The 12,287-nt window shown below is 44.6% G+C and overlaps 1 protein-coding gene across 1 annotated transcript in view; it reads right to left on the reverse strand.

Moving 5' to 3' along the window:
• Positions 1-11,067, reverse strand: part of HS3ST4 (heparan sulfate-glucosamine 3-sulfotransferase 4) — a 414,065-nt gene extending 402,998 nt beyond the window's left edge. Inside the window, exon 1 of the mRNA XM_037814495.1 lies at positions 9,942-11,067. Within this exon, the coding sequence (XP_037670423.1) occupies positions 9,942-10,666 (725 nt within the window). The 5' untranslated portion in view covers positions 10,667-11,067. The remainder of the gene's footprint in view (positions 1-9,941) is intronic.
• Positions 11,068-12,287: the final 1,220 nt, after the last annotated feature.

Here is a 12,287-nt window from a genome sequence, read left to right on the forward strand (position 1 = left end):
CATCCATTACCCCAATTTTTCAACTCCAACAGATACTCTGCACTCACTAAACAGTAAATCCTCTTCCCCTCACCCCCGATCCCTGGTAACCTTTAATCTATTTCCTGTCTCTATGAATTTGCATATACTAGGTAATTCATAAAAGTGAAATCATACAATATCTATCCTTTTGGGTCTGGCTTACTTCACTCAACATGATTTCTTCAAGGTTCATCCATGTTGCAGCATGCTTCAGAACTTCATTCCTTTTTATGGCTGAACATGGCATCATTATTCACAGTAGCCAAAAGGTGGAAGCAACTCAAGCGTCCATCAACAGATGAATGGATCAACAAAATGCATTTGCACAAAAGGGAAAGGCCTTTTGAAGAGCTTAAACTTGAGTCAACACATGAGGGACAGATAAGCAGACCCCAGCTGCTTAAGGATCTGGAGGCACAACATTCCAAGAGGAGGGAAGAGAGAATTAAAAGGACCTAAAGTGGTAATGAGTTTGGCATGCTCCCAAAATAAAAAGGAAGCCACTTAAACACAGATTGCTAAAGTGGGCAAGGCACTTCAGTTTGCCTGTCCTGTTTATAGACCAACCCAACTGTAGAGGGGAAATCAGAAGCTTCCAGCGGGCAAATGCTAAAACTTTTATTCACTCCTATGATTCCGGAAGACAACATTTCCAGTGGAAAAGAGCTTCAAGGCAAATAAAAGGAAATGCTGTATTTTGGAGGCCAAACACCTGGGTTTGAATCCCACCTCTATCACTTTGAGCCAGTTACTTAACCTCTCTGTACCTCAGTTCCCTCACCTGTCAAATGTGGGTAACAACAGTACTTACCTCACGTGGTTCTTGTGAAGCCCGAATGAATTCAGTGCTTGGAGCAGTGCCCGGCACATGTAAATGCAGTATGTGTCTGCTATCACCACTGCTACTGTTATTCTTTCAGATCCAAATTTTCATGTCTTTCTCCCATTCTAAAATAATCATCACTTGTCCCTGATTTTGATTTCTGCTTTGTAACATGAATGCATCTGCATATACTAATTTACACTAATTCAACTGCCAATCCATAACGTTATGCAGTCCTACCCCTTCCTGAATTTGAGGTATAGGGCAGCCAGCACCCCCAAAGAATTAAAACACAGGCTAAAGAAATGAATATGAGCAGTTAACAGTTGTCTCACCATCCTTCCTTTCCTCAGTCAAATGAAACACAGAAACTAAGAAAACCTTATATATTAAGTTTAGCACTTTGATCATGTTTATGTAAACAATATTTTCGGACCACTCAAAAACAAGTGACCTCAATTTAGGCAGCAACGAATTCCACCCCCCCCACACACACACAAAAAAAGAAAGAGATAAGAAAAGCAGGGAGAAAAAAAGAAGGGAGGGAAAAAGAAAAAGAAAAGAAACATGCTATCCTAAAAAAGGGGTCTGTTTTTCTATTTATTCCTATTCTCTTTGATGTCCCTAGCAAAGCATTTAAAATTTTGTTCTCATGAGTTCCTTGCAATTTTAGCAAATTTCTTCTTGTGTACTTGGTTCTGGTTAGTATTGAATATTTTCTCCCATTATATTTTCAAAATTGTTGATGCAGGCATATAGGAAAACTACATATAGATTTTGCATAGCAATTTCCTTACCAACCACCTTAATGAATTCTACTATTGTTCCTAATAGATTCATGGGGGGATTATCTTAAAGTTTTCCAAAAATGAGATCAAACTACTGAAATGGTGATCACCCTACCTCTCCCCTTTCTGCTTCTCTTTCTTCTCTAATTGCATTACCTAAGTATTCCTGAATAATATTAAAGAATAGTGAGAATAATGGGCATTGCGTTCTTTTTCTCGATTTAAGGGGGTCTTTCCTAGTGCTACACCATTAAAGATGATTCTGACTTTTCATATGATCCTATTTTATTAGCAGGTTGTTCTAAAAATCAGGAATAGGAATTTAATTTTACAATTTATCAATAAAATAAATCATACATTTCTCATTTTCCCATATCAATATTAGAGTTCCTAAGATTGAGCCATCCTTCCATTTCTGCAATAAATCCCACTTTGTCATGGCTGGTAGTATCTTGCAGTGTAGTCATTTACATGCCCATTTCTTCCCTGGATGAGCTCTTTCAGCTCCTTGGCCATGACTGATTCATATTTGACTGCAGTACATATCACTGAGTTGACAATCAATACATGTTTAATGAATAAATAAATAAATGAGCAACTAAATAATAAGTGCACTGAACCTCCCCAAACGAATCCTTTGTATCTTTTCTAGGGTTAAAACATGGAGTTAAGAGATCACGTGCCTGTTCCAGAGTGGACCTTCATATGTCCAATGAACATCCAATTTAATTCGCAACCACTTCTTCTAACAACAGAACCAATGAACCCCTCTTTCTCCATGAGGACACCATTTCCTATAGCTTCAGTGCCACCACTACCCCAAGACAAAGTAGTATCTGTATCACCCAAACCCGATTAGAATATTTTGCAACTATTGCTTTAGGAATGGCACTTGACCCAAGCTAGACCAAAGGCATCTCCAGGAATTTCCCACAGAAGTTCTTAAGAAAAATTGTTTCCAAAAGGATTGATAAACATAAAACATGTTTGTCTAGGGTTTCTGCTACCATCTTGCCTAAAATGTCATAAGACCACCTATTTGAAAATGAAGCCAGGTAAAGACAAACACGGTAAATGAAAGGAGAAAGACAGAGACCTAGTGACATCATTTAAGGTCCTGGAGTCAGTTTTGCCTGAATCCAGCTAGACCCTAGACTTCCCAATCACATAAAGCTAATAAATATTCTGCTTTGCTTACAATAGTTTAAATTTGATTTCTACCATTTGCAACCAAAAAATATCAGCTAATTCATATGTTGCTTTGCTTCCCTGTAAATATGTCTTGTATATTCTTAAATAAAGGTTTGAAAAAATTCTTTTAAAAGGCAATCCTAACTAGCTGATGTTAAAAAAAAATCAACTGCCTGCTTATAATTAATGGCAAGATGGGCTGAAAGGCTCCCTTAGTGAATTACAATTTCAGATTGAAATTCCCAAGACAGTTACAGAGGAGCTTGTTAACCCACAGAAACCGATAGAATCAAGAGATTACTTTTAACAGGGAGGTGGTTCAATCAGTTCCAGAGATATCATCCATTATGCAAAATTGAAACCTTTAAAACTTTCTAACATGTAACCCTCAACTTTAAAGTAAAAATGCCTGATATGATTCATACAATATCAAAAACATGTTATGACAGCTGGAGAACATCAACGAAAGCAGCCAAATCTCGAACAATCCTGAATTCTCAAATGCATTAAGTTCTGCAAAAAAAAACTGAAGGCAAACATGTCCTTGGGAGCCTTCCTGCTTCTGGACTTATACAGGGCACACAGCAACAGTTCCTGCTGGAAGCTCAAGAAAATATCAGTGTAAGCTCTAAGAGCCTGCAGACTCCACTACCCCATTCCATTTGTTGAGAATTCTGGCTGCAGTTACCTCATGAAATCATACTCTTCTGCAGCTTAAGTCACAATAGACCAAATTCTGGAATCTGGTTTTGATTGTATTCTGGCGAGCTACTTAAGAGCTGCTTTAGGGTTTGAAATCCCTCATTCAGACATAATCTTGAAATACAAGACTATCTTCAAATGAAAAAATGTATTACAGCTTTCTCTTCAGGGCCTTCAGTACTGATGGGTAGAATAAAAGGAAGGAAGTGAAGGAAAATGGAAGGGAAAACAAGAGAGAAAGGAAGAAGGGGAGAGAATGAGAGAAGTAAAAGAATTTACCATGTCACAGATTCTGCATGAGGCACATTAAATGTCATTTAATTTCATCTTCTGGAAGTAGATAATATTGAGCTAATTATGCAGATGAAGAAACTGAGGCTTAGTTATATTAAATATTTGACTTGTCCAAGGTCACACAATTGAGGTTGCAGTGAGTTCTTACTTAGAAATATGAAAATATGCTCTAAAGTATGTTGCTTTTATTTTGCCAACCTGAAAGCTTTAATACAGAAGAATGCACTAGAGCCAAAGTATTTGAGTAGGTGAATGGATCCTATGGAGATAATATTGCCTCCTCATCTAAGAAACAGGTTAAAACAATTTATGTAATGTGATGTCCAAGAGAACTCATATACGGCAAAGCAAAGCCTAGAACCCAATCTTTCTAACTCTCAGTCTTACTCATTACACCCGACCAGAATCTGTTTTAGAAGTGCAAGTTATCTATACAGAATAAATACAGGCACTCCTGAATAATGAACAAACAACTGAAAATGTTGCCACCTTCAAGAAAAATTTAACTGGGAACAAAAGGAAATTTATTTGTGAATTTTATTTTTCTGCCTCAATGTTCCTATTTATATCAAGCTCTTTTTCTTGTTGTTGCAATATATCTGGGAGGTATTTCCCCCATGCTGTTGCACAATCCATAAAGAGGAAAAATTTAAAGCTAAAATAACACATGTAAGCCACAATTCTGGCAACTACAAATGGTATGGGTATGCCAATTACTTTCCGAAATGACTTTAAGCCAGAGGTCACAAACTGGTAGCCAGCTGGCAGTATACGGCCCACAGATGTGTTTGTTTGTTCCACAGTGTTGGCCCACGCAGTGTTTTTAAAAATTTTCAATTTGTTGCCAACGTTAAAACTCAGAAGATTTCAGATCAAAATTTGGATTTCCAGTTTCTCTTACAAGGTGGAAAATCTGGTAACCCTGATGTCATATTTCCACATGGAAAAGAGTAGCTGGAACAGAGCAATGGCTGCCCCCTGTAGACAGAGCATCTTTGTCCCAGTTTCTCCCCACCTAATCTATTTCATTCATTATATGACCCAGGTAGGCCCTGAAAGCATGTGAGCCTATGACCCTTGGTTTAAAAAGTTAGGCAGCTGCAGACTTCAAAGTCAATCATTATCAGACTTTTCCCAAAGTCATTCCCAGTAAGAGACTCTTTAGTCAACATTGTGTCAGCTGAGATGGAAGGTAAAGTGTAGAAGAAACCAAAATGATTTGAGAAATAGAAAAACCCAGTGGTCAGGTCAAGTTGGATTTCTGCTCGAGGATATTCATTTTGTCTAAAAAATGCATTTGCTGATATTATTTCATTTATTTCTCCCCACAATCCTGCAAGGAGGGAAATATTCTCAAATAAAGATGAAGTTGAATGATGTTAAATAAATTATCTAAGCAAGATCATTCAACTAGGAAGTAACAAAGCCAAGATTTGAACAGTTTTTTCTACCGACAAAGACCATACATTTGGAATAATGAAAAATGTAAAGCCCTGAAGCTTGTTTCCACCACAGGGCCTTTCCACTTGCTGCTGCCTCTATTTGGAAACCACATGTGGGTATTTTACTTCTTCATTTCATGTAGGTCATCTCCACAGAGAAGTTTTCTCTAATCATCCTATTTATAATAACGCATGTGTATGCACACACACACACACGCACACACACACACACATACACACACACACACACACACCATACACACACCAATTATTCTCTAGCTCATACTATTCAAAGTGAGGTGTGGGGAGCAACCAGCAGCATCAGCAGCATCTGGTAGCATGTTGGAAATGCAGAATCTCATGACCCACCCCAGATCTACTCAATCAGTACCTGCAAGATTGCAGGTAATTGGTATGCACTTAACAGTTTGTAAAGCATTGCCCTAAACAAGCACTGTCCAATAAAAATATAATATGAGCCCCAGATGTAATTTAAAATTTTCTAGTAGCTACAGTAAAAAAGAAAAAAGCAGATGAAATTAATTTCAATAATATATTTTATTTACCCTACTATGAATAGCAAAATTGAGCAATTTAGCTTTCTTTGATTCATGCTAAGTGTTCAAAATCTGGTATCTTACATGTATAGCACATTTAAATCTGGGCATTTCACACGTGCATAGTGGCTACTGAATTGCACAGGGGAGCTCTGGGCCATCAATTACTTTATTTTTCTTTACCGCCTTTATCAAACCAGAAATTTTCTACACATTTATTTGCATAGTTTTTGTTTGTTTGTTTGTTTGTTTGTTTTTGTCTCCCCTTCTCCTCTCCTAAACGTCCACTCCAGGACAACTGGTGCTTCATCGGTCTTGTTCCGCCTTTTGATCAGCAACACCTAAACGTGTTAGGCACATGGTAAATATTTATTAAATATTTGTTGAATGTAAGAATGAACGACTGATATGACCTTTCCTGTGCTTAGTGGGCAGCAAAGTGATGTGGTAGAAGGAATACACACTTTGAATTTGGACAGATGTGGGTTCAAATCACAACTCAGCCACTGACAGCCAACGGACGGACGTTGAGAAATTGTTTAACCTCTAAGCCAGCTGTACAATGGGAACGCTGCGATGCAGCTCACAGGATTATCACAGCACTCAAATGTGATAATGCACTACTAAAGTGCCAAGCACCACAGTGGGAGGCACTCAATAAATGCCAGTGCCTTTCCTTCCCCTTCATTCTCTCTCCAGAGACTAGGTACAAATAACGCTGCTGACCAGTGTCTTCTGGGTAGCACGGGCATGACTACTGAAACTCTTTTCCTGAGTTGTTTCCCACCAGCCAATGGGATATGTGTATTAGCTGTTGACAGTGGAGACAACTTGAAATCACAGAGCATGAGTTCCCATCATCCTGAAGCTGAGTCGTTTCCAAAGTAAACTGGTCGCAGTTACTGTATAGTGTGTAAACTGTGAGGGAGGAAACAGCTAAAATAGTGTCTGTCACTTTAATGAGCTCTGCAGTAGCATCCGCTGGTCTACCAGGATGCCCCATCCCTTGAAAGACTGGAAGGTCTCTGCCCAGACGGCCCATATTAGCTCATACAGAAAGGTATGTTGTGGCTTTGCTCCTTTTATGCATGGGTGTGCGTGGGGGGAGGTTAATCTACCCTCATTTATTAATCACTGGTCTGTGTCAATCCAGTAAGTAAGGCTTTCTCCTCCACAGCTTACACACACATGCATCCTAATCCATTAGTCTATCTTGCCCTGATAATCTGATGCACATGTTCTAATATCAAATGTGTTTTTAAATCACATTAAACCAACAGCAGAGGAGCAAAGCAAAACCCGGATTTAGAGATCACTGGAGTGACACCAAGGAAATAAAAATGCGAGGACTGTTTAGTCAAATATGAAGAAACCACAAACCAGCTCTGCAGAGAGCAGCCCCAATTCCTTCTTGCTCTCCCTCTTGCTGAAAACCCAAGAGAAAAACACTTGCAGAATTAGTAAGCTATTGGAAAAACACATAACAACAATAAAAACAAATAAAAGTGGAAAAATTCAAAACCTTTAATCTGTGGATCCCTAATTAGGTACATAGGAGAGTAAGATTCCAGATAGGCTACGAGGTACCCAGGAAGGGAGTATACCATTTGAGTACAGATGCTACCATCTAAAAGTTGGACCAGGGAATCAAAAGGATGGGTTTCTTTTGCTGGTTTGAATCAATGCTTCTGTTTTCTTCTCTTCAAAATAGTGAAAATATCCTTGGTCTTCCAACAAGGGAGAGAGAGGGGGGATCCTGAAGAGACTGAGCGAATGAAAATCTCACAACTGCTTCTCAAAGCCCTGATGTCTGTATTAAGGCTGTTGAGCTATCCAAGACCAGACTGGGCACACCTGGTTCCTGCAAGTCCAAGGACCTTCTAGGAGTCTTCAGAACAGCCAAGTTTGGGTGGCTAATGTTAAATAGACACATATTGTCAGGAAGCTTTTTTAACCTAAGAGAACTTCTTCCAATCAGCACTGCCAAACATTTATAAGGATTGGAGAGACACTGAGGTAGGGGATTAAGGATACAGAGATACCACATGACCCTCTTAAGTGAGGATCAAGTGAAGTTAGTTCTAGCCACCCCTCTTCAGAATGACACTTCTAATGGTGGCTACCAAATACTGACACTGAGTCTCAAATACCACAAGCAATCGCTGGAAGCTGGGATTACCATAACGCTGGAATAACAGCTTCAGGAGCCATGCCGTAACAGCGAGACAATTTATATACCTTCTCTTCTCAGCATCAGTACAAAGCACATGGAAAAACCTGCCATGTTCTCTCCATTCAGAAAATCCCCAGACCCTACGATGGGACTTGCTGACATTCATCCTACCACATACTCCTCATGAACTCTAAGTCATCTGAATAAAACACCCCCTTCTCTTTTTCCAGCAGCTGCAAAGCAGCCCAAATAGTTTGTTAAGATTTGATCATTATGCCTCTCTCTCCCCCAAAGGGCATCTGACACTTCTTACAAGCTACAGCTTTAAAATTAGAATTGGAAAAAGCCACAGTCACCCTCCTAGGGTCAAAGCTACACCACAGAGGAAGCTAGAACATTCCTACAACCAACAAGTAAACAACTGAAACCTTCTCAGACATCATACCCCTTCTTTATTTTGCTGTTGTTGCATTAATCATCCTAACACCTTTTTAATTATAATCACAAACTGGAAGCCATGGCTTGTGATGTTCTAAATACTGATTTTCCAGTTAAATTAGGCATTTGCTGTCTTATGTTTTGATAGGAAGGGGCTGTTTGAAGCCTCCTAAAATATTGCAATTAGTTCTCTCTGTTGAAACAGACAAGACATTAACAGACACATTTGCTATTTCAGTTTAATGCGCTGGAATGTTTATGCTGAAGTGTACTCCTCTCAAGCTTTTAAAGCATAAAGCATATTTTTTAAAGTGGAAAAAATCAATCATAACATGCATATTTATTATACATTTCTAAAGTTAAGTTACTCTAAAACTTTCCCAGGCTGTAACTTGAATTTAGAAAGCATGTCTCTTGAACAAGAAAGTGACCTGTCAGGGAAAGATCCTTATTTACCTACTGGCTCTGTTAAGATGATAACATCATTTTCACTGACAAAGTCCCTGTTTCTGTTTGACAGTTGCAATTAATTACTGAAATGCAACAGAGATGGAGCCAGCCAGCCAGTTCTGTTTTCTAGAGGGATATAAAACAGGTGAAAAGTGCAGGAAGTTTGCATTTTGGACATCTGAAACAGAGTGTTGTTTTAAATGTCATGGTTGGCAAGAAAGCTGGATTATTAATTTATTTTACCTGCACTTAACTTCCTAGCCCCTCTCTTCTCCCTTCCTTTCACCATGGTAGACGGTGGAAAAGGAAATAGATGAACATCTCATAATACACAAGCTCCAATCTGTTGCGAAGGAGGTGCAGGTTAGAACCCGCACGAGTGGGGGGCATAAAAAAGCTTTTAGGGCACCAACTGTCGTGCAGAAATTGATACCTCTGATGCAAAACCAACCTAGTATTCATTCAGCCAAAAGGGACAGAAAGTTCTGGAGGTGAGAAACATACTCAGTCTTTACTAGAAAGCCAAAACTCACCAGCATCATGTTTTTAACTGTCCCCTATTCATTCGGCTCTAACCTGAAAATGCTATAGTTGAATTCCAGCCACGCAAATGCGTTTGGGGTCGATTTTGATAGATTCCAGGGGATCTCAAAGCTCCTTAGTCAATCTAGCTACCCTGGTTCATTCCTCAGTGTCGCCAGCACAGAAAGATGCTCAGAGCCCAGCAAGAGTCTGAGTTAGGAAACACCCCGCGGGCACCAGCGCTGGGGATTCCCAGGCTCCTAGCAGGGCAGATTCGGAAACCATCTCCATACATCAGGAGTGGGAGGCAGGGCAGGGTGATACCTCTTTCCCTCGCCTTGAAATAAAGTGATTCTCAGCCAGTGTCCAGCCCTCTCGGCCGGTCCTCCTAAACAGCCCCGCCAGGGTTTGCAGGGCCCTCGTGGTGTTAAGGGCTCTCGGGACGGTGCCTGGATTCCTAAGGGTACGGAAAGTGGGCAGTTTCCTCTTCAGGGTGTCTCCCATGCCTCTATCCCCATTCCTCCGAACCCAGGATCCTACCTGTACCACTCCAGCCCCTTTTCGTAGTTCCTGTCGAAGAAGTGCGGCTCTACACCCACTGCCCTCACGTCCGGGTGTACTCGGATCGCCTCCAGCAGCGCACGGGTCCCCCCTTTCTTGACCCCGATGATAAGCGCCTGTGGCAGCTTCTTCTCCCCGTAGTCGGGGGTACTGGCGGTGCCGCTCCTCTCGCTGCTCCCGTTGGCCGCCCTTCGGCCTGCGAGCTCCTCGTCGGTGGTGCTGGACTCCTGAGCTTCCCTCTCCAGCAGCGCGCTCTGCGCCGTGATCATCTCGCTGGGGGCCAGCGGGGTCCGGAGCCAGGCGTCCCGGGCGCCTCCGCCGCCGCTTGCCAGCCCCCAGCCGTCTGCCCCGGGGGCAGCGGGCTGCTCCGGGGGCTCGGGGGGCTCCCCACGGCTCGCGTTGTCCGGCGGCGGCGCAGGCGGCTGCGAGCGGGCGCCGAGGCGCACGGGGGGAGGCAGCAGAGAGGGTGGCGGCGAGCTCGGCGGGGGCTCGGCGGCGGCGCCCGGTGGCTCCTGCAGTGCCAGTGGGAATTGCAGGGAGCCCGAGCCGCCCAGAAGGCTGTAGCACAGGTAGGTGACGGACAGGGACAAGGTGCACATAAAAAGCAGCTTGCGCGCCGGCGGCCCCTTAGCAGAGGCTCCGGGCGGTGGCAGCGCGGCAAGAGGCGGAGGCGGAGGCGGAGGAGGTGCGAGCCACGGGGCCATCGCGGCTCCCGGCTCGCGGCGGCGGCGGCAGCCCCCGGCGCTGCCCGGACATGGTTTCAGCCGCCGCCCCCGCCGCCGCCGCCGCCGCTGCCCAGCTGCCCCGGCTGCATGAAGCGACGCCGCTGCGCCCCCGGCCCTGGCCGCTGTCCCGCTGCGCCGGGGGAGAGCCCGGCCGCATGGCCTTTCGCCCCAATCTCCCCGCGGAGTCCGGGTGGCCCCCCACCCCCCCTCAGCCTCTGGCAAGGGGACCGAGGGGGGCGCGCGGACCTGCCGGCTGCACCTGCTCCGGCTGCAGCACCCCTGCTTCCTCCGCTCCGCCGCGGCTCTTGCTTCAGCCTTTGCCGCCCGCCGCCGCCACGCGTTGTTGCAGCCCGGAGTTCCTTCCCCGCTGCTAACTTTCTGCCGGGAGAGAGGAGAGGCGCGGAGGGGAGGAGGAGGGGGCCGGGCGCGCGCCCGGCGCCGCCGAGGGAAGGGGGTGCGCCTAGCGCGCGCCTGCGAAGAGGGGCGCGGAAGCGGAGGCGTGCGCTAGGGCTGGGGCATCCCGGAGAGCGGAGATCGTGCCTTCCCCACCACCACCACACTTGAGCTGTTCCCTGCCCAGCCTCGCGTGCTTCCTCTCTCCCGAGATCCTGGGACGCCGCGTTCGCTCCATCCGTCTCCCAATACTTTCAGGGAGGAAGAGCCCAATGCCGGCTGTTCGTACAGCGCACTGGGGAGCTCGAGGCCAGCGGGTGGCGAGCTCATGTCTCCCGTTTTCCTCTGGGATTTCAGAGCCACTGGCCCATCCCCGACCCGCCCTTCCCTCATCCTATGTATAGCACCGCTTTTGGGGCCCAGGAATGATCCCCCACCCACCCATCCCAACTTCCGTCTTCCCATTCTCCCCATCTTATCTTAAAGCTCCTGATGGGTGGAGCTTTGACACAAACCCCCGGGTTTCCCCGCCCCAGAGCTTTTGCCGCTGTCCGGCCACCTGGTGGCTACGCTTTCTACCTCAAGAAAATCTGTTTTCTCCTCCACCCCTAACCACAGGTGCCCGCACCTGTACCCCTCGGGCATCACCACTAAAGGAGTTCGGGTTTCTCTATATTCAGACTGAGGCCACCCTAATTCTAAGCACCTAATAAGCAGAGACTAGCTGAGTTGCAGGTATCTGCGCATCGCCTCATTGAATTAAAGAAGTGTATTTTCTTTGCAGTGAGATTTCCACCCCTCACCTCCCTCTCCTGGGGGAAATGGTAAACATCAGAAGGTTTTGGAAGATTTCAAAACTAGACTCTGCTTCCTGTTGCCTTTTGCTCAGGGAGGTGGGGGAAACAGGAGGCAAAAGCAGCAGCAGCAGCCGAGGCAGCCTAGCTAACTCTGCTTCCTGAGGGCAGGGGCCGACCCTGACAGGGCTTGGTCAGTGGCCCCAGGACTGGCTCCAGTAAGCTCCCTTTACCTGTTAGCCACAGCTGGGTGCCTGGCCAGTTTGCCTCCTCCTCAAGGGGTTATGTGGTTGGTATCTCCGATTTTGTTTGATCACATAATAGGAGCAACAGTTGAAAGAAAATATATGTAATGTCTAAATATTAACTAGATACCTAGTGCAACAGAGAAAAGAAATGTTAATCAAATAAGA

Source organism: Choloepus didactylus, chromosome 21, assembly GCF_015220235.1.
Source record: "Choloepus didactylus isolate mChoDid1 chromosome 21, mChoDid1.pri, whole genome shotgun sequence".
Classification (NCBI taxonomy): domain Eukaryota; kingdom Metazoa; phylum Chordata; class Mammalia; order Pilosa; family Megalonychidae; genus Choloepus; species Choloepus didactylus.